The 23092-nt window shown below is 40.2% G+C and overlaps 1 protein-coding gene across 1 annotated transcript in view; it reads right to left on the bottom strand.

Annotated features, from left to right (window-relative positions):
* The window catches only part of GABBR2 (gamma-aminobutyric acid type B receptor subunit 2), a 1202616-nt gene that overhangs the window by 413351 nt on the left and 766173 nt on the right, over positions 1-23092 (bottom strand). Inside the window, exons 9-11 of the mRNA XM_077269688.1 lie at positions 14665-14745; positions 14053-14203; positions 7215-7347 (exon numbers count right to left, since the gene is read on the bottom strand). Coding sequence (XP_077125803.1) covers positions 7215-7347; positions 14053-14203; positions 14665-14745 — 365 coding nt within the window. The remainder of the gene's footprint in view (positions 1-7214; positions 7348-14052; positions 14204-14664; positions 14746-23092) is intronic.

The following is a 23092-nucleotide window of genomic DNA, read 5'->3' on the forward strand; positions in this document are numbered from 1 at the left end:
TATGCCGCCTGTGTACTCCTGTAACCAAATTTGAACTGCATTGAGCCTACTTTTTTATTTTAGGCCTACTACTGTGTCTGTCTGCACCACTCCTTACAATTGTCCTCCGCTGAACAAAGCTATGCCGCCTGTGTACTCCTGTTACCAGTTTTGAACTGCATTTAGCCTACTTTTTTATTTTAGGCCTACTACCTGTGTCTGTCTGCGCCACTCCTTAAAATTGTCTTCCGCTGAACAAAGCTATGCCGCCTGTGTACTCCTGTTACCAGTTTTGAACAGCATTTAGCCTACTTACTTTATTGGGCCTACTAATTGTCAGCCTCTCATTACAGTTGTCCTCCGCTGAACAAAGCTATGCCGCCTGTTTTGTCCTGTTACCAGTTTTGAACTGCATTTAGCCTACTTTATTATTTGGGCATATATCTGTGTTTCCTCGTCATCCTGCCCATTGCCCAGCCACTGCTAGATGAGTCTGCTGGTACACTGACCCAGACCACTACATTCCCCTTGCACTACACAGCCAGAATCTGACCCTGCTGAAAGTCAGGTTCCCTTTCCCGCATACTATACCACCTAACACGGGGACAAAGAGGAAGGTGAAGATGAAAGTGCAGGTTCCTTCATCAGCTGGGGGGGCATACTTGTTGGCGACGTCACTGGCACAGGGCCCCTCATAGTACGCAAAAGTGTCTCTGCCGGTGGGTGGCGCCCCGTCGTCAAACACACCGCCGTACTTTGAGGGGCCCTGTGCCAGTGCCAATGCGAACGAGTGGGCCCCCCCTGCTTGCTCAGGATCACAGCACTTGCAAAGTTTAAATACTTACCTCTCCCTGTTCCACCGCCGTGACGTATTCCGCGTTTCCTGGGCCAATGAAAAACTTGAGCCAGACCTACCCCCCCACAAATTTAGCCAAATGACCCCCAGTTTTCAATGCCTAACTATTATCATAAAGAAAATTAAGATTGACAAGCTTCAGTAATAAGAATTGATGTTTTTGGCATGGGCACTGTAGGTGTTTTCCTGTCGTCCACTCTCTGCCGACTTTGATTCCCCATTGACTTGCATTGGATTTCGTGTTTCAGTCGGCCCCTGACTTTTTGTAATAACCGGCCGATTTCACCCGACCCGACTTTTGAGAAAGTTGGGTTTCGCGAAACCCGACTCGATCCTAAAAAAAGTAAAAGTCGCTCAACTCTACCTGGTACTATAACTAACCGCAATTGCTTAAAAAGGCCATGGCTTTAGCACCAGAAGAAGACATGTGTTTGACCTTTATTGATTTGTCCCATTTTTGGTTACAGACTATTCAGTCGACTATTTAGGGATACTGGATCCTTCAATTAAACAATAATGTTCAAAAATATTTATTTAACAAATTTTATGTTAGGATATTTGTTGAACTAGCTTGTAAGCAAAGCATATACAGATACGCTCAAAAGTTTACATATCTGGGTAGATTTTTTGCTTTCTTGGACTTTTTTCAGAGAATATGAATGATAACATCAAACCTTTTTATCCACTCATGGTTAGTGGTTGTGTGAAGCCATTTATTGTCAAACTACTGTGTTTTCCCTTTTTAAATCATAATGACAACCCAAAACATCCAGATGATCCTGATCAAAAGTTCACATACCCCATTGCTTAATACCGTGTATTACCCCCTTAAACATCAATGACAGCTTGAAGCCATTTGTGGTAGTTGTGGATGAGGTTCTTTATTTTCACAGATGGTAAAGCTGCCCACTCTTCTTGCCAAAAAGCCTCCAGTTCCTGTAAATTCCTGGGCTGTCTAGCATGAACTGCGTGCTTGAGATCTCCCCAGAGTGGCTCAATGATATTGAGGTCAGGGGACTGAGATGGCCACTCCAGAACCTTCACTTTGTTCTGCTGTAGCCAATGACAGGTTGACTTGGCCTTGTGTTTTTGATCATCGTCATGTTGGAACGTCCAAGTACCTCCCATGCGCAGCTTCCGGGCTGATGATGGCAAATTTGCCTCCAGTATTTGCTGATAATGTGCTGCATTCATCTTTCCTTCAACTTTGACCAAGTTTCCTGTGCCTTTGTAGCTCACACATTCCCAAAACATCAGCGATCCACTTCCGTGCTTTACAGTAGGAATGGTGTTCCTTTCATTACAGGCCTAGTTGACCTCTCTCCAAATGTAACATTTATGGTTGTGGCCAAAACGTTCAATTTTGGTCTCATCACTCCAAATTACCTTGTTCCAGAAGATTTGAGGCTTGTCTCTGTGCTGTTTTGTGTATTGTAGAAGAGATACTTTGTGGCATTTGCACAGTAATGGCTTTCTTCTGGCGACTCGACCAATCAGCCCATTTTTCTTCAAGTGCCTCCTTATTGTGCTTCTTAAAACAGTTTTGTTTTTACAGAGCCCCTGATTTTCTATTTGTTAATCACAGTTTGAACACCACTGACTGGCATTATCAATTCTTTGGATATCTTTTTGCATCCTTTATACAGTTCAACTACCTTTTCCCATAGATCCATTGACAATTCTTTTGCTTTACCCATGACTCACAATCCAGAAACATCAGTGGCTGCATGAAAGATGCAAGAGTCAGTGTGGATCCCAGAAACTCACTCAGGGTTTATGCATACACACAAGCAAACAGGTCACAGGTAAGGATGTTACCTTTAGTAGCCATTCAAACCCATTTGTGTCAACTTCTGTGCATTTTATCAGGTCAAAATCACCAGAGTATGTGGACTTTTGATCAGGGTCATTTGGATGTTTTGGGTTGTCATTGCAGTGCTCCAGAGTCCTGGTCATTGCAGTAATGTCGTTCTTCCACCAGGGGGAGTGATATTACGTCTGGAGGCAATAAAGGAGATCTTCTTTCCAGGTATCACATACCACACAATACACTTCACAATCCAGTCCACCAGGGGGAGCCTTGCTCCTATCCACTAGGGCACTCCTCACATGTAGGTAAAACTGGTGGGTTGGACACGAAGTAAGGCAGAAGCAAGCTCGGCTTCATCCAGTGAGCTGCTATCTGAGCTCCTCTCAGGTAGTGGGTCCCTGACAGGAGTGGGATCCTGTCAGAGGCTTAGACAGAAGGCCACGGAGCTGCGCCTGCCCCACGTGCGGCAGCATCCTAAGAAAGAGATCTCAGAAGGGAATTGTCTTGTAGTGAGTGAGAAACGAAGTCGTAGCAATAGGAGAGGAATCCAGAAGGAGTTCTGCCCTGCAAAAGGCTGCCTCCTTCTGAGGCACAGAATCCGGTAGCCAGAACACCGAGGGAGTACGGATCTCTACGCTTTACTTCAGAGACTGGTAGAACAGTTAATTCCATGTTAGCTGCCCGACCTTATACCCAGGAGGCACGGTGGCAACTTGTGGGGGCTGGGGCATGCTAGAGTCCCTGTAAAAAGCCTCAGGTCATCAGTCATACGGGTTTTGTCCTATCCTATCCATCAGGGGGACAGAGAGAAAGACATAACATCTTCAGCAGTTGTGAGGACCTTACTGAGGAGTTCAGCAGGGAGGGACTACAACACTGAGGCGCTAGAGGAAGGCTACTGATTTCCACCTGGATAAGGGGATTCTGGATTTGCCTTCAGACTGGCCGGACTCTGCCTACCCTGTGGTCGGTACCCTGGACTGTGGATGCTGAAGCCTTCAGTAAAGGTAAAGAGACTGCAACCTTGTATCCTCGTTATTCACTGCGCCTCACATCATCCACCGTCTACACCTCTGGGAAGCCCTGGGGATACACTTCACCTGTGGGAAGGTATACCATCTTGCTGCCATAACATCACCCCAGCGGACCCCTAAGCAGCGTCAGTCATCCTGACCGAATACCACAGGTGGCGTCACGAACACTATTCCCATAGAAACTCCTTCTTTTATTGGACGCCCCTCAAAGGGCAACGGACCGGGTCAGGCCACCGTGACATCCCCACCGAGAACCGAAGGGTCCGGCTCCGAGTACCCCATTGCCCTTACGTGGGGGCGCTCCATCATTATGATTTAAAAAGACAAAAAACAGTAGTTTGACAATAAATGGCTTCACCCAACCACTAACCATAAGTGGAGAAAAAGTTTTGGTGTTATCTTTCATAGTCTCTGAAAAAAGGCCAAGAAAGCTAAAATTCTGCCTGGGTATGTAAACTTTTGAGCACAACTGTAGCTAATTGGATATTATAGATAAGCAAATCAGCTGAAATTTCAACTCAGCAGATTCACTCAATTTTGGCTGGACAATGTGATTTTATTTTGCCTCAAATTTATTCACTGATAATCGAATGTGCCCCAGTTGGTGGTAAAAATACATTTATGCTTTGAAGTCTTTCCAGAACCCAGAGAATAATGAATGGTGAGATTAAAAAATAAAAAAGCATACTCACCTCACCCCACTGCCTCAGTCACCCACCACCACTCCCTGATGAAGGCAGGTGCCGAAACGCAAGTTGGGTGGACGTATCCAGGGACATCTGTATCTGTACCCACACACAGGTAATTTAATAGCAACCAAAATGCCATGTACATACTTAGAGACCAGGGTGGCAGAGAATATCTGTCTGCAAACCCAAATCAAAAATCAGCTCCAAACAGTATCAGATAACAGCAGGAGGACAAAAAGAGCAAACTGATTATATCTAAAAGATATCATATTATTTTATTGTATCATAGAAAAGGTAAAATGTCACAACAATATATAGAACACCAAAAAACAATGCAGACTGTTATGAACCCCACCCACACCTATCCCCACCCCACATATACACTTCAGTCCCTGGAAAAAGAAATAAATAAAGGTCCAAAGATCGTAACTCAGGGAAAAGATAGTGCGTCCAAACATGGACGTCAGGGAAGCAGCATGCATGAACCAGATGATCGGGAATAAAGTTACACCCGTCTATCTAACATCTAAGGTGCAATAGTGCATGGCAAGAAATGCAGCGCTTACCAACAGATGAGTGGAAACAAGGAGGGGGGTGGATGGAGGGTCCTGACGCACGTTTCGCGGCAGCTAGAGGCCGCTTTCTCAAGGGAGTGTGTCTCAGGTCCCTGCAGGACGTTCTAATAACCCCATGAACTTAGTCACATGGCCTGAAACGGCCAATCAGGATGGCTAGAGTTGGCACATGCGCACTGCGGCGTCAGGTCCTGAACTGCAGATAGGGCGTCACGGGAAGTGCACACACACCACTCAACTCAGCAGATTCACTCAATTTTGGCTGGACAATGTGATTTTATTTTGCCTCATATTTATTCACTGATAATCGAATGTGCCCCAGTTGGTGGTAAAAATACATTTATGCTTTGAAGTCTTTCCAGAACCCAGAGCATAATGAATGGTGAGATTAAAAAATAAAAAAGCATACTCACCTCACCCCACTGCCTCAGTCACCCACCACCACTCCCTGATGAAGGTGCCGAAATGCAAGTTGGGTGGACGTATCCAGGGACATCTGTATCTGTACCCACACACAGGTAATTTAATAGTATACACGCTTACCCCCAGTAGGTTTTGTATTTTTATATACGGCCTTCATACACCACTTGGTGAAAGATAAAACAATCTGCATGCACATGCACCACATCTTTGATACCTATTGTATGCACATTCACTTTACTAAAGTTTTTTACCATCCTACTTACCTGTGCCATATTATACAATCAGATACACCATACAATTTTGACCCTATACTTCCTGTCAGCAATTTTCTATCTAGGCATCTGAGCTAATTAATTATTTCTATGCACCTATGCACTTTATGCCAATATACTCTTACTTGATTGCATTTTTTTGCCCTATAACTGAAATTGCATTTTTACCATCATTATTCTATGTATATGTATTTAATTTATACCATGTAATTGTTCCTGGATATCACGTCCGCTTTCCATTTGATTATTTTTTGTATCCTCTTGTATCCAGTTTGGTTTCCTTTTTATTTCATTCTTCATTATTTTACTCTCACCTCTAAGTATTCCCATTGATGGCCACTATTTAGTTACTACGTGTGTTTACTTTTCAGATTCCCTGTTTTATCATACACCTCCTGTATGAATGTGTTTGTAAACCATACACAATACAAACTTTTAACACTTTCTTTATTGTATTATGTGAGACTAGCTGTTTCCAGCCATGTGGTGGGGGGCGGAATTATGTGTGGTAATGTGGTAGGGGCAGGATTATGTGTGGTAATGTGGTGGTTGGGGGCGGGATTATGTGTGGTAATGTGGTGGGGGGCGGGATTATGTGTGGTAATGTGGTGGGGGCGGGATTATGTGTGGTAATGTGGTGGGGGGTGGGATTATGTGTGGTAATGTGGGGGGGCGGGATTATGTGTGGTAATGTGGTGGGGGGCTGGATTGTGTGTGGTAATGTGCTGGGGGGCTGGATTGTGTGTGGTAATGTGGTGGGGGCGGGATTGTGTGTGGTAATGTGGTGGGGGGCGGGATTGTGTGTGGTAATGTGGTGGGGGGCTGGATTGTGTGTGGTAATGTGGTGGGGGCGGGATTGTGTGTGGTAATATGGTGGGGGGCAGGATTGTGTGTGGTAATGTGTGGGGGCGGGATTGTGTGTGGTAATATGGTGGGGGGCAGGATTGTGTGTGGTAATGTGTGGGGGCGGGATTGTGTGTGGTAATATGGTGGGGGGCAGGATTGTGTGTGGTAATGTGGTGGGGGCAGGATTGTGTGTTGTAATGTGTGGGGGCGGGATTGTGTGTGGTAATATGGTGGGGGGCAGGATTGTGTGTGGTAATATGTTGGGGGGCAGAATTGTGTGTGGTAATGTGTGGGGGCGGGATTGTGTGTGGTAATATGGTGGGGGGCAGGATTGTGTGTGGTAATGTGGTGGGAGGCGGGATTGTGTGTGGTGATGTGGTGGGGGGTGGAGCTACTGTGCAGGTGGCGGGATTAGCGAGTAATCACGATGCCTCTTATATATATAGATAGCTGCACACCATCATAGGCATCATGAATTCACGGTATTGGCCTTCACACAGTGTGTAGCAACACACCTCTGCAGAAAAACGTCCCAATTAAAAAAAATGCTTTACAGTACTGTTGTCAGAAGAAAAAAAAGGGGTCATCTGCTCTGGAAAGTAGAAATGCTTAGGCACAATGTAAAGTAGGTAGCACAGTGTGTGACTCATTCAATTGTGCAGAGCTTACTAACAATACAGTCCTACAAGGGTGAAAAAGGTATAAAAACAGCAGACGCAGAATTACTTACTGTGCACAAAGATTCAAATGTTTTTGCTGATACAAATGATCCATCAAGGCCAAACAGAAATATAGATGCATAGGATAACATTCCTCCAAGGATAATAAGGTTGTTCATGTAAGGACTAGACATCTTTATTAACCTGTCAAAGAGAACACATAAATGCTGCCTGATGAAAGAAACAGCACTTTAATTATACAAACAACAGTCTAACTGTCTACATATATTTTATCTATCTATCTATCTATCTATCTATCTATCTATCTATCTATCTATCTATCAGCTACTTACAGTATCTATCTAATATCTATTTGCCTATTTAATATTTATCTATTTATCAATCAATCTACTCTAATATCTACTTATCTATCGAATATCTATTTAACTATTTATATCTATTTCTCTATCTCTATTTATTTATTTTTGGTTTCTTTTATATACTTCTTTGTATACAGTATATACCTTGTAATGAGTGTGGCTATGTAGAACACATGGAATTTCTGACTGGTTTATCTATCTATCTATCTATCTATCTATCTATCTATCTATCTATCTATCTATCTACAGTACCTATCACCTATCTATCTACCTATCAAATTCAATTCAAAGAAACTTTATTGGAAAGGACTAAACACACATTAGTTTTGCCAAAGCAAGTGTACAATAGGGATAGAGACTGTGGGGATGATGGGTAGGGACTCTAGGAGCGATGGATAGGGCACATCCAGGGTGGGGGCTATGGAAGTCCATGGCATATCATAGTTCTCTTTCTTGCAGCCTAATACATGCACTCACATATTGTGCTGCTATTTCCACCATCCTAGCAGGATAATTTTTTTCTCTTTCTCCTTCATGGAGTTGAAATTCGGGAAGAGATCAGAGAGTCTCATGTAGTAGGTGTCCTTCAATGCTGAGTATTTGGTGCAGTGTAGAAGGAAGTGGGTCTCATTCTCCAGGGCATCCAGGTCATATTGTGGGCACGGTCTGTCCTACCTGTGCTTGCAGCTCTGTCTGTGCCGGCTGCACTCAATGGCCAGATTGTGGAAACTGAGTTTATGACGGCTCAGGATATGGCCATGTAGGAGGATTGGCGCAATGATGGCATCAATGCCAGACCCTCACTGTCGTCTTCAGAAGGTAAAGATACCTTCGGATGGCATAAAAGGTATTGCAGGCCTTGTCCTTCAAAGTCTGTAGGGCTTGTTTGAAGCTCCTCTGGAACACCATTCTGTTGATTTTCTTCGGGTTGATCGGTAGTGCACATGTGGAGCTGCATTTCTCCAAGATATACAAATTATCTTGGAGGCGTTTCGCAGTTGGTGACAGCAGCAATAGATCATCTGCATTCAGAAAGAATTCCACCTGGGCATCATGGAGTGGGACACATGGTGCTGCGGAAGATTTCAGAGCGATGGCCAGCTCATTGATGTAAATGTTGAAGAGCGTTGGACTTAGTCTGCAGCCCTGTATGACTCCACGGCTCTGCTGGAGATCAACTATTCTTCTACCATACACACGCATGCTGCAGCCCTTCTTGGTGTAGCAGCCTTTGATGACATCATCATTCCTCCTATTCCCCTCTCAAACTCAAACTGAATTAAAGGCCTTTTTAAAGTCTAGAAAACAAGCACATATCTTCCCATGCTTTGTGTTGTGAACGTGGCTCTGAATTAGGCTGTGCAGGATGCAGATGTGGTTGGTAGTGCACTGGCTTGGCATTAACCCTACTTAGCTTTTGTTGAGGTTGTTGTGTTTGGTGAGGAAACTGGGAATCCTCTTGTTCAGGATACTGTTGAACAGTTTTCACAGGTTGCTGCTGACACATATGCCTCTGTAGGTGGCAGGGTCATACCTGTCCCCACTCTTGTGGATGGATGTGATCAGGCCTTGGTTCCAGGTATAAGGTAGGTGTCCAGCACTCAGCACAATATTGAACTGTTTAACTATTGTTGCCTGTATTTCTGATGGGCTGTACTTCAGCATTTTGGGATTCTATCCAGGCTACTGGCTTTCTACAACTTATAGAAGATATTTTCTCTGTAATTTCCTGTAATGTCATTGGTGTATCCAGAAGGTTTTGAAAATTGTTGACTTTCTAATCCATTAACTTCAGTTTTGCCTTCTTTTTTGGGTTCTAGGCTTAGTCCTTCCTTTGGGATGTCTTTATAGAGGTCTCTGAAGTACAGGAGCCAGATGTTGCTGTTTGGATATGTGTGTTGTTTTTCTTGCTTTTTGTGACAATGTTGTTTTGCAGTTTCCAGAAGGAGCTGTCTTGGAGGGTGTCTTGGAGTTGGTTAAGTTTGGTAGAGATGTAGCTCTGCTTCTTTCTACTGAGGATTGTTTTATACTGCCTTTGTTTGATGTCATAGGTACACATCAGACACGTGTGATTGGGGTCTCTGGGCTTCTTGTTTGAAGATGCTCTCAGGATCTTCCATATGGCTATGCATTCTCAGTCAAACCAACCACTGATCTGTTTTTCTTATAAACTCTTGTAGTTGACTTTTTAAAGGTTGGACAATTTGGCCATGGTGTAAATATATCATGGCTATGGTGTAGAATATATCATTGAGATCTTTTGCAGCCTGACCAACTTCTGGGTTTGGCTTGTACTCATAGTTGTAGAAGTGGAGGAGCATCTCATGTATTTTGGGTCTGCTTTGAACCTCTTTATATTTTATTGCCAACGTCTTGGACCATTTATAGGATAGAGGAAGGTTAAAAAGGCCATAGGGATGAGGTGTTTGTGTGGATGGTTTCTTTGTAGATTTCATGTACAGAAGAAGTTGGCTGTGATTTGACAGGAGCATTTGTTGGGGGACTATAAAGGCAATGATTTTTTGCCAGGTCCATCCCTGTAATGGCACAATCTACTCCTTCCTACATGTGAGTTTAGTGTACCCCTTCCTAGAGAGTCTTCCTTGTTGCAGCCATTAAGAATTTGAGGTCCTAAACTTCTACATAAGTTCAGTAGCTTTTAAACACTTTTGTTGACTGTTCTGTCATAGTTGTTTCTCTCTGTGTGCAGTGGCCATCAGTCTCTGCTCCAAATATATAGATGTTTCCATTAATGTTTAAAAAGTATTTTTCTCTCTTTGTTCTTACATTGATGTCTCCAAAGATGAGAACTTTGCACAGGGTCTTATAATGAACGGCTTCTCCTTGTAAGATCTCAATGCTGTCTGGATTGAAGTAGGGTCAGTCTTGAGTAGGCATGTAGGTGGTGCAGAAGTAGACATCAGACTGAGAGGTGAGGATGGAGCTGCTGATTCTGATCCCTACGTGGCTGTCTCCTCTCTTCACCAGTTTAATGTACTGGTAGAGCTCTTCTTTATACCTGATAAACATTCCTCCTGAGCAGCGGCCCTGTTTGGTGTTTTTTTTTCTGAGCAGGGACACAGATTTCCCTGTATCTGATGTGTACTGGGTATTTGTTTTCAGCTCTGGTTTATGTTTCCAGGAGGATCTGAATGTCTATATTTTTCAGTGTTTGTTTAAAGTCCTGGTCATTTGTTTTAAATTCAAAGGCCAATGGGTTCAGGCCTTGGATGTTCTAGTTGTTGATTGTAAGTGGAGTAATATTTTTCTGTTTCTTGTATATACTTTGTGTATATATACCTTGTAATGAGTGTGGCTGTGTAGAACACACCAGATTTCTGACTGGTTTATTATCTATCTATCTATCTATCTATCTATCTATCTATCTATCTATCTATCTATCTATCTATCTATTTGTCCATCCATTAATTGGAAGGCACAGACAGAAAAGAGCCCCATGTACAAAAACCCTATATTGGCCTTTCGTAGACCAATAGATCATCATAATGTACAATTCCACCTGTTTATTTTTTGGGGAGGAAGGGGCTCCCTTTCCTCTTGGGCCAATGTGTGGCTCCACAGGTTGCACTAATGGTATGTCCACCCCTGCACCTGTCTGTCTGTCTATCTATCTATCTATCTACAGTATCTATCGATTGTGAAAAGTAGCAGTGCTTAGGATTAGATAGACCATCCTGCTGACATAAATGTTAACAAAAGGTGAATTCCCATATGAAGCATTATTAACAAGTCCCAAGTCTGAGACCCCCACCTGTTCAGTGTAAAGGGGGTCCTAGAAGCCAATTCCACCTATTAAAAGTATTTCTCCATTAACATAAAAAATGAGTGGGATCTCTTTTCATAACAACCATAATGCTTTTCTGTTATTCCAGTGTTGTATTCCTCACGTAGTTATACACAAAGAAAAGAAAACATTTATTTACATGACCTAAAGAGACCTAAGAAGTATGGAACCCTTTCAAAACATGAAACTAGGCAAAGATGTGCTGCTCATTTTCTTGCTGTTAAATGTATTTACTTACAGTGGAGGAAATACCTATTTGATCCCTTGCTAATTTTGTAAGTTTGCCCATGATATTTGTAGTTAGACGTAGACATTAAGCCATGGAGATTCACAATTGACATACAGGTGCATCTCAAAAAATTAGAATATAATCAAAAAGTTAATTTATTTCAGTTCTTCAATACAAAAAGTGAAATTCATATATTATATAGAGTCATTACAAACAGAGTGCTCTATTTGAAGTGGTTATTTCTGTTAATGTTGATGATTATAGCTTACAGCCAATGAAAACCCAAAAGTCATTATCTCAATAAATTAGAATATTTTATAACACCAGCTTGAAAAATAATTTTAAAATCTGAAATGTTAGCCTACTGAAATGTATGTTCAGTAAATGCACTCAATACTTGGTTGGGGCTCCTTTTGCATAAAATTACTGCATCAATACGGCGTGGCATGGAGGTGATCACTTTGTGACACTGCTGAGGTGTTATGGAAGCCCAGGTTGCTTTAATAGCAGTCTTCAGTTTGTCTGCAATGTTGGGTCTGGTGTCTCTATGGAGTATTGTCAAGTATATTTTTTAATTGAACATTTAAAATACAATCGGAATATTTCAAGGAATTGTCCAGAATTATTTTTGTTTAATATAAACTGTAGAGCATGGACTAGTTCCCGTTCTAGCAGGCCTGAACATGTGACTGCTGCAGGCAATCACTGCTTACAGTATAGAACAGTGCGTGACTGTTGTGGCAGAACAGGATGTACAGACTGGCTCTGTACATACTATTCGGATCATACAGACATGTGACCACTGCAGACAATCAATGGTCACAGTGTAGAAGCTTTGTTCATGTTGTGGCTAGAGATTGGCATAGGATCTTTGGGTGAGCAAAAAGTCATGGACAAGTTTTGTTCCTGGATTGTTGGGAGAAGTTGCTCTTGGAGGATGTTTAAATACTGTTATTTATTCATGGCAGTGTTCATAGTTGATATTGTGAGTGACTCACTGCCTTGAATGAAATCAACACACATGACTGATCCCAGGATACTTTGCTGTTGGTATGATACAGGACTCATGGTAGCACCCATCTTTTCTTATCTAGACAATTATTAATCCAGATATCCCAAACAATCTAAAGTGGGCTTCATCAAAGAAAATAGCTTCATCCCAGTCCTCTGAAGCCAATTCCTGTCTTTCCTGCAAAGTTATTTTATCTGATGAAGCCCCCTTCAAACTGTCTGGGACAAATGGAAGAATGGTTGTCTGGAGAAGAAAACGTGAGCAGTGCATTGAGTCTTATGTCATGCAAACAGTAAAGTATCCTGGGGCTATTCATGTGTGGGGTTGCTTTTCATGCAAGGGAGTGAGTTACTAATAATTTTGCCTAAGAGCACTTCAATAAATAAAGAATGGTATCTAAACCTCCTCCAAGAATAACTTCTCCCAATAATCTAGGAGCATTTGATGATGAACACTGCTTTTTCCAGCATGATCGAGCACCATGTCAAGAAGCAAAAGTGATAACTAAGTGGCTTAGTGAAAAAAAACACTGAAATTTTTGGTCAATGGCCAAGAAAGTCCCCCGTTCTCAATCTCTTTGACAACCTGTGATCTATCCTCAAATGCGGGTGGACAAGCAAAAACATAGAAATTAAGATAAACTCCAAGCACTGAGTGGGCAAGAAGAATGGGTTGGTAACATCGGAATATGTCCCAAAAGCTGATATCGTGCCAGGACGAATTGGAAAAATAAGGGTTAACGCTGTAAATATTGAGTCTTTGCATAAACTTGATGTATTTCTCAACCAAAACTTAAAAACATCTGACTAAAAGATCTAAAATCACTAAAGCAGGAAAGTTTGTGAAAATCAAAATTTGTGTCAGTCTCTAAACTTTTGGCCAGGACTGTGCTTTGCTTCATGTTGGTTTTTTGTGTAAAATAAAATATTAAAACTCTAGAAATTAGAAAGTCTTTATGATTTATGGTGGCTCAGCATAAGGTATTCTTAAGTAAATGCATTGTGAAGTTTTACTACATTCTATAAAATGCTAAAATGGTCCGAAGGGAACGTTATTGCAAAAAGTACTAAGGTAAAAAATACTATATTACACAGTAGCCAAATTATTTTTTTTATATTTGTTTAAAATCATAGCATAATGGTCAACAAACATCAGTTACTAGGGGATATTGTTCATTAATGTGGTTCAATGTGTTACACACATGTAAAATTGAAAATCAAAAACACACAAGCGCTACCTGACCATGCAGCAGAAAACCACTGCTAGAATCCCCTCAGCTGCTAAGGTCAGTAAGGGGTAGGTGTCACCCTTATAGAAAAATAGGCAAGTTTTAAAATAGACTGACCGCGCTCCAGGTGAGAATAGCATAGAGCAAACTAAGTGGGTCCAATTAACAAAGAATGTATAGAGACTGGTATGTGCAACCACAATCTCCCCACTTTAAGTGTAAAAGTGCTACTGATGACCTAATAATGATACTTACTTTTGGTTCCTGTTTTTGATGTTAAAGAATAAAAATGTGCTGGCCATAATCATTCCAATAATCGTTATGGCAGAGAGAATACTGTAAAGTGGCAGGTGGATCTGACGTCTCTCCATTCGGATAAAAGTTTGATCTTTTGGGGGCTCCACTCCTAAAATCAGTAAAAAATTATAGTATGAGATATTTGTGTGAGTTAATATTCAAGCGGACTGTATGGTGTCTCTTTGATGATCCCACTGAGGAGTGAATTGAAGCTCTTGTTTCTTAATTAAAAAAAATGTAAATGCTCTCCAACTATTATGCATTATTAATAACACTGGCTTCAGGACCCTGGGGGGACTGCAACCTCTTTGCCCACCATAGTTATTTACACAACATTGTGACATAATATGAATGTGTGAACATAATCTTGGAATTTAAAGGTCCAAGCCCTATAAAATATAATCTATAAATGATTAGCACCTGACAGTGACTGTAAAATGATGTTTTGTATATTTCTATGTAATAATAATATATTTGTAATAGTAAGATACACTAATAGTAATATATACTAATAATATATGATCTATAGTTTGTATGTAGTGTTTAGGTTATTAGGCATTTTCATTGTACCTTGAAATCTGATGGTGTCATTGATGAGTTCCAGGCTGTCAGCTAGGGCATTGTATTCTCCCACCTTCACTTCTTTCCCATCTGCAGAGATAAAAGGGACGTAGTAATAGGTTATATAAGATGATCCACTCTACATTTGCTCGGTGAGATTGCTATGGATTAACATATAATTTGCAATTTTAAAATAGAAACACGAGCAGGAGGTGCAAAGATAGTAAAAAGACAGCTATAAAAAACTCAGCTGTTACTTTTTTGTGTGTCAGTAATCAGATGTTACAAAGTATAATATAATACATTAAGAAAAATAATATTTCCATGCGGTATGCTGAAGCTGTATTGAAAGCAATTGAAGTTGTATTTACATTATCAATATATTTTGGAATTGTAAATTAATTTTATTAATTAATTAATTGTATTTGTTTTTTTTTAGTTTTGTTTTCAATGGCATTCTGCATGCGGAAAAAATGATCTTCCAGCATGAGTTTTCTTGTCAGTATGATTACAGCGATACCAAAGTGTTATCATTTTTTATATTTTAGTGCTTAAAGTATACTCTGAACATTTAAAAAAAAATAAATTGGTTTGTGGCACCATTTTATTTTTTCATGGAATGAGCTATTCTGGCACTTTGTTGTTTTTTATTGCTTTACAACATTTTCCCATACTTTAAATAATTTTATATTTTGATAGGACTTTTGCAGATGTCATCTTACTAAATACTTATCTTCTTTATTTTTTTAATTTGTTTGCATTGTGATGATTCAAACTTTTATCTTTTATTTTTAAGGAACTTCAAACTGTAATTGTTTCATTGCTCAAACTATATTGCATTATACACTTCATTACATTTAGTGAATTTATCAATCTCTTATGTATCCTAGGGTATCATGGAAGAACAAAGATGATGATGGCAATGAGGGCCTGTAGTAGGTCTCCATCTCCATGGCAAACCATCAACATGTTGCAGGATGGGACAAGAGCACCCAATTATCCACCACTGGGATCATTCTACTTTAAGGGAACCTGTCCTCAGATTCATTCTGATCAAACCATGGACAGGATGAATCAGACACTTGCTGCGCGTTCAGTATTTGGTCAGTATTTCACACCAGCAGTGGGTGATAAACACAGAAGTGGTGATGTGTTTCTATTATACTTTTCCTCTGATTGTCCCACTCCTGGTTTTGGGTTATAAATTCTGATGTCAAATACTGATCAAATACTGAATGTGTGAGCGTGGCCTATCAGCACCAAGCTGAGTGGACTAACGGTTCCAAAAAAATGGAAGAAGGCTTCCTTTGTTTTTTCTCCATTAGGCATGGTGCAATAATTGTGGCCTAACAAACACCTCTAGGTTTGGCCATTGAATGTGCAGTTTGACTGTTTATATGTTCTCCACACAAGCAATAATACACATTAATACTGTAATTACACAAGTGCATTGAAAATAAAAATAGACTAAATGTCCTCTTATGGGACAAATAAAACAATGCTAAATGAGGATTATTTTAAAAAGTCTTCAAAGTAACAAAAAGCAAATAAACACTACTCTCTAAAACAATATACACTGATATCCCAGTATAACTTTTTTATTTTGCATTTCAACTATAAAAATGAACACGAGTTAAAATCTAAATGTAAGAACAATTAGGGTATGTTTCCACAGTTAGTAAACGCTACGGATTGGACGCTGCGTACAGCCGCAGCAGCCAGATGTTACAGCATAGTGGATAAGATTTTATGAAATCCCATCTCCACTATGCGTGCCTCTGGCATCCTTGCGTATACGCACATGTGGCGCATCTTTCTAGACTGCAGCATGTTAATTTATCCTGTGGAGACGCTCAGTCTCCGCACGATAAATTACACAGTCTATGTATAGGATGCGGTGATTCCGCATGGTTCAATCAACACATGCGGAATCACTGCGCATTCAAAAGCCGGCAGCAGTTTGGACACAGCAGACATTTGCCTACATGCCAATATAGACGGCTTAGGAGAGTCGATCCTAATGACAGATTCCCTTTAACAGAAAAAAAAGCTCAATATGAAAATACAATTAAAATAAATTGGGTAAAAACTTTTTTTTTTGCAAAATCTAGCTTTAACCCATTCACATCGCAGCCAATTTCTATTTTTATTCTTCTGTCCACATAGGCATATAAGGGCTTGATATTTGTACTTTTGAATGACACTCTTCATTTTAACACATAGTCTTTTTAAATTGTTTTTACAGCGTACATTTTATTGTAAAAATTACCTTGCAATATGATTCTCCTCATCAGTATGGTTACGGTCATACCAAACATGTCCAGATTTAAAATTATTTTAGCAATGAGAAAAATGTTAGTTGTGTCACCATTTTCTGAAACTCGTAACATTTTAATTTTTTAGTTAATGGACCTGTGTCACAGCTTGTTTTTAGCAGGGGGAAACAGCGCATTTATTGATACTGTATTGGGATAGATATGACTTTTTGATCGCTTGTTACAGCATTTTTTGTGGTATTGCAGTAAACAAAAAACTTGACTTTTGCATTCTTGAGCTTTTTCGTTTACGGTGTTTACCAATCGGGTTAATTATTTTTATACTTTCACAGCTCAGACTTTTCTGATTGCGCCGATATCACATGTTTATTTTTTATATTTCATTTTTTCATATTTATTTTTAATAAGACAAAAGGGGTTGATTTGAACTTTTATTTTTTTAGCATAATTTTTTAAACTTTTTAAATTATTTTTTCCCTTTTCTATTAGTCTTTTTAGGGGACTTGAAGCTGCGATGGTATGATTGCATGTGCTAAAATTTACAGTCTCTTTTGAAGCCACAGGTTCGCTGCAACCTTTCAACAAGCTTTGTTTGGGTTCCCGAACCCGAATAGTAACACGGACTTCCTGAAGAAATCTATGTTTATCTATGTTTAGGGCCCATGCATGGACACTAGATGTTCGGTACGGACTTTACCTTTCAGGTTCGCCCGTCCCTATTCATGAACAATAAAGAGATTATCCTTACACTATGAGCTACACTGAGCATAACACAATGAACCAACTTTGTCTGGAGTTTTTCTTTGCTTACCATGGATAAAGCTTTCTGATAAAATGTCCCTGATACAAGAAAAGAAAAAAAACAATTTCTCAGGAACATAAATCCTCCCTTAACACTCACACTGTTCCTTCATTTTGGCAAGAACTGTGCTGAGAAAACAACATGCTGACGTATATAAAGGCCATTTATTCCACAGCAGACAGGACCGTGCTTGGTCAGATTTAGTACTAACAAACAGACAAATGCACAGGCGTAATGAGAAGTGTGATGAATGCAAGCAATTTCAGCAAACCCAAGTATTGCGTCCTTGCTTATCACTCTGATGCAACATTGGGAGGTTGCTTATTTAACACAATTTTACTATTTATTGATTATTTTCACCAGTGGAAATTTCCTTCCTACAAAAGTGACTATTCTGAGCACATTTGCACAATTATTAATATACACATGCCCTGGTACATTGACTTATTGCGGTCTCTATTAGTGCAGAGCCAGCTGTCCATTAATATGGCAGAGCATGCTTACAACTGTTGATCACTGTATACGTAGCCTTAGCCTTGACTGAAGCTACACCGACACAACTAAGATTGAAAGCTAGCACGGTAGCCGTGCTTTCAGTATGTCAACCGCAGAGCTTTAGATCACTATTAACCTGCAGATTAACCCCAAATCTGCAAGTTAATAGCATTTGGGGACAGAGAATAGACCAGAGGAAAAAAAAGAAAAAGAAAAAAAAGTTGGCGTCTATAGCAGTGTTCACTGTTGGTAACACTACTTAGTTTTTTACTGGTTAACGTGAAACCGAATTAAAAGCAGGTGAAAAAACTAGAAATAAAATGATTCAGAACATATAGCTACTTTGACAGGGAAGATGAGAATTACAGTGGGTACGGAAAGTATTCATACCCCTTTAAACTTTTCACTCTTTGTTTCATTGCAGCCATTTGGTAAATTCATTTTTTTCTTATCAATATACACTCTGCACCACATCTTGAGTGAAAAAAACAGAAATGTAGAAAGTTTTGCAAATTTATTAAAAAAGAAAAACTGAAGTATCACATGGTAATAAGTATTCAGACCCTTTGCTCAGACACACATATTTAAGTCACATGCTGTCCATTTCCTTGTGATCCTCCTTGAGATGGTTCTACTCCTTCACTGGAGTCCAGCTGTGTTTAATTAAACTGATAGGACTTGATTTGGAAAGGCACACACCTGTCTATATAAGACCTCACAGCTCACAGTACATGTCAGACCAAATGAGAATCAGGAGGTCAAAAGAACTGGCCAAGGAGCTCAGAGACAGAATTGTGGCAAGGCACAGATCTGGCCAAGGTTACAAAAGTATTTCTGCAGTACTCAAGGTTCCTAAGAGCACAGTGGCCTCCATAATCCTTAAATGGAAGAAGTTTGGGACCACCAGAAGTCTTCCTAGACCTGTCCGTCCAGCCAAACTGAGCAAACGTAGGAGAAGAGCCTGGGTGAGAGAGGTAAAGAAGAACCCCAAGATCACTGTGGCTCAGCTCCAGAGATGCAGTAGGGAGATGGGAGAAAGTTCCACAAAGTCAACTATCACTGCAGCCTTCCATCAGTTGAGCCTTTATGGCAGAGAGGCCCGACGGAAGCCTCTCCTCAGTGCAAAATAAATTAAAGCCCTCATAGAGTTTGCTGAAAAAATACATGAAGGACTCACAGACTATGAGAAATAAGATTCTCTGGTCTGATGAGACGAAGATAGACCTTTTTGATGATAATTCTAAGCAGTATGTGTGGAGAAAACCAGGCACTGCTCATCACCTGCCCAATACAATCCCAACAGTGAAACATGGTGGAGGCAGCATCATGCCATGGGGATGTTTTTCAGCTGCAGGGATAGGATGACTGGTTGCCATTGAAGGAAACATGAATAAGGCCAAGTACAGAGATATCTTGGATGAAAACCTCTTCCAGAGTGCTGTGAACCTCAGACTTGGCTGAAGGTTCACCTTCCAGCAAGACGATGACCCTAAGCACACACACAGCTAAAATAACAAGGAAGTAGCTTCAGAACAACTCTGTGACCATTCTTGACTGTCCCAGCCAGATCCCTGACCTAAACCCAATTGAACATCTCTGGAGAGACCTGAAAATCGCTGTCCACCAACGTTCACCATCCAACCTGACAGAACTGGAGAGGATCTGCAAGGAAGAATGGCAGAGGATCCCCAAATCCAGGTGTGAAAAACTTGTTGCATCATTCCAAAGAAGACTCATGGCTGTACTAGCTCAAAAGGGTGCTTCTACTCAATACTGAGGAAAGGGTCTGAATACTTATGACCATGTGATATTTCAGTTTTTCTTTTTTAATAAATTTGCAAACATTTCTACATTTCTGGTTTTTTTTCAGTCAAGATGTGGTGCAGAGTGCACATTAATGAGAAAAAAATGAACATTTTGAATTTACCAAAGGGCTGCAATGAAACAAAGAGTGAAAAATTTAAAGGGGTCTGAATACTTTCCGTATCCACTGTAATTTAAACTAATTGCTCCTGGCACACCTGCATGACTGAAAGCCAGTGGAGAAATAAAGTTATTTTTTCCCCGGTGCCACACTTTCAGGTCTGTTGCCAGGCATCTTCCTATAAACTGTTAACCTACAGATTAACCTGTCCTGCATGAAAATCATGTTTTTCTTAAACGATACCAACTTCTTCCTGTACCACTGCTTGAAGAAGTTGTCTTCCAGAAACTGGCAGTAGGTCTGAGAGTTGAGCTTCACTCCATCCTCAACCCGAAAAGGTCCCACAAGTTCATGTTTGATGATACCAGCCCATACCAGTACCCCACCTCCACCTTGCTGGCATCTGACTCGGAGTGGAGCTCTTTGCTTTACTGATCCAGCCTCTGGCCCATCCATCTGGCCCATCATAAGTCACTCTCATTTCATCAGTCCATAAAACCTTTGAAAAGTCAGTCTTAAGATATATCTTGGCCCAGTCTTGACGTTTTATCTTATGTTTATTGTTCAAAGGTGGTCGTTTTTCAGCCTTCCTTACCTTGGCCATGTCCCTGAGTATCGCACACCTTGTGCTTTTTGTTATTCTAGTAACGTTGCAGCTCTGAAATATGGCAAAACTGGTGGCAAATGGCATCTTGGCAGCTTCATGCTTGATTTTCCTCAATTTATGGGTAGTTATTTTGCGCTTTTTTTGCCCAACACACTTCTTGCATCCCTGTTGGTTATTTGCCATGAAACGCTTTATTGTTTGGTGATCATGCTTCAAAAGTTTGGCAATTTCAAGACTGCTGCATCCCTCTGCAAGACATCTCACAATTTTGGACTTTTCAGAGCCCATCAAATATCTCTTCTGACCCATTTTGCCAGAGGAAAGGAAGTTGCCTAATAATTAAGCACACCTTATATAGGGTTTTTATGTCATTAGACAACACCCGTCCTCATTACAGAGATGCACATCACCTGATTTACTTAACTGGTAGTTGGCTCTCAAGCCTGAACAGCTTGGAGTAGGACAGCATGTATAAAAAGTATCATGTGATCAAAATACAACTTGCCTTATAATTCTGCACAGTGTATGAGAATCAGTACAGTTTATGATTATATTAAATGGGTATGTGCACCAAAAGTAATTTTAACTTGTTGTGGGGGATGAGAGCAGGAAGACCATGCGCTTAATCTGCTTTGGGGTTAAAAGGCAAGTAGGTTTTATGACTTATATAATTAAATTAATTCAAGGTTAAAATCCACTAAGACTTTATAACTTGGCAAAATAAAACTTTTGAATCAATCGCACTTTTCATATTATTAATGTCTTCTTAGAGCTATGTATATCAGACTGGCACTGCATTTCATATTATAGAAAAAATTAAAATATATACCTAAAGGGGTAGTCCGGTCTAAAATTACAAGTCTGAAGTCACTCTATGTGACTGCAGACATGTAAATCCTCACCTTGCATGGACTGCACACTGTGGGAATTCTCTGGTGTTGGATCATGTGACCGCGAGTATGCGATATGCACACACTCTGCCACAATCCGACTAATTGGGCGGGCCTCATTCAATGCAAATGTATTGAGTGAGGCTGGAAACAGTCTAGTTGAAATATGGCCGGGAACATGCACATCGCATAGTCGTGGTCATATGACACCGCAGAATCCTCCCCGCGCACAGTGCGCAACTGCGCATCATGTGACTTTGCCCAAGTCTGGAGTCACATATATTGACTAAAGACTTGTTTAGACTAGACAATCCCTTTAATGGAATCCTTTTAATATTGCTCCATTTAAAGTTGGTCAATTTGAGTAGTAGTAAATGACAACAAAGGGGATAACAACTCCCAGGAGTTACTCTTCAAGTTTAATCACAAGACTACACGAACTGGTCATGGCACAAGGAAAGCAGACATTGGGATTTATATCTATTAGTATTATCTATTAGTAGAATTCCTCCCACACATAATGAGAATATCTTCACTAAAATGCATGAACACTTCAAATCATTATATTTCTATTCTTTTTTTACCGAAGCTCTGCATTGAATAATTAATATCCTATCATAATCAAGCATTTCCTTTATGAAAAGAACAATGTTCTCTACACAAGTGATGACAAACAGAATGAAGGACTGGAGTGGATAGGGTACGTGATTTATGCATTGTGATTACAGTAGTTACATGATGACATGATTACTGCAGCTAAATGATTATACTAGTTTTGACAAAGTTCTGACAGGAGTCTGACAATGCCTTAGAAGTTGTGACAGCACAAAGCATTGTCTTCCATCAGGCAATGCATGCAGCTGGATGTATTCCTCAAATGACAGTTATGAGGTTTCTTTCCCACAATTTTATGTAGGTGTTTGTCATACTTGATGTCAAAAATCACCTGAATTCTTTGTGAATTTTCTGTTTTTATTCCTCATCACTATCTGTATTGTGTCTTTTAACAAAGCATGCAGCTGCTATACTTATAGTAAGATAAATACCTAGCTCCCATGAATGTACACATTTAGGATGATGGTAGGTGTACTAACCTATTGTAGACAGTGTCCAAAATATACAGTATATATTTCTTATAACCTATATATAGACCTTTTGCATACATGTAAAGTCAATCTACAGCCGGACCCAATCCTTCCCTGCAACCGTATGCAACTTATAAGATTATAGGATAGGACACTAAGTATTATACTACTGATTGTATTAAGAAGACTTCTCAGTCATGCTTTTCTTAGTATAATCTAAAGTTTTTAAGCAAATTCTCCCCCTGTGAATATACCTAAATCCAATAAAGGTTGGATCGCAAGTGACATTTTATCCAGGTTTTGCAAGCGTGAATGCAGATAAATGTGATCATGGGAGACATTACCTATTTACTCCACA

Source organism: Ranitomeya variabilis, chromosome 6 (genome assembly GCF_051348905.1).
Source record: "Ranitomeya variabilis isolate aRanVar5 chromosome 6, aRanVar5.hap1, whole genome shotgun sequence".
In the NCBI taxonomy this organism is placed as follows: domain Eukaryota; kingdom Metazoa; phylum Chordata; class Amphibia; order Anura; family Dendrobatidae; genus Ranitomeya; species Ranitomeya variabilis.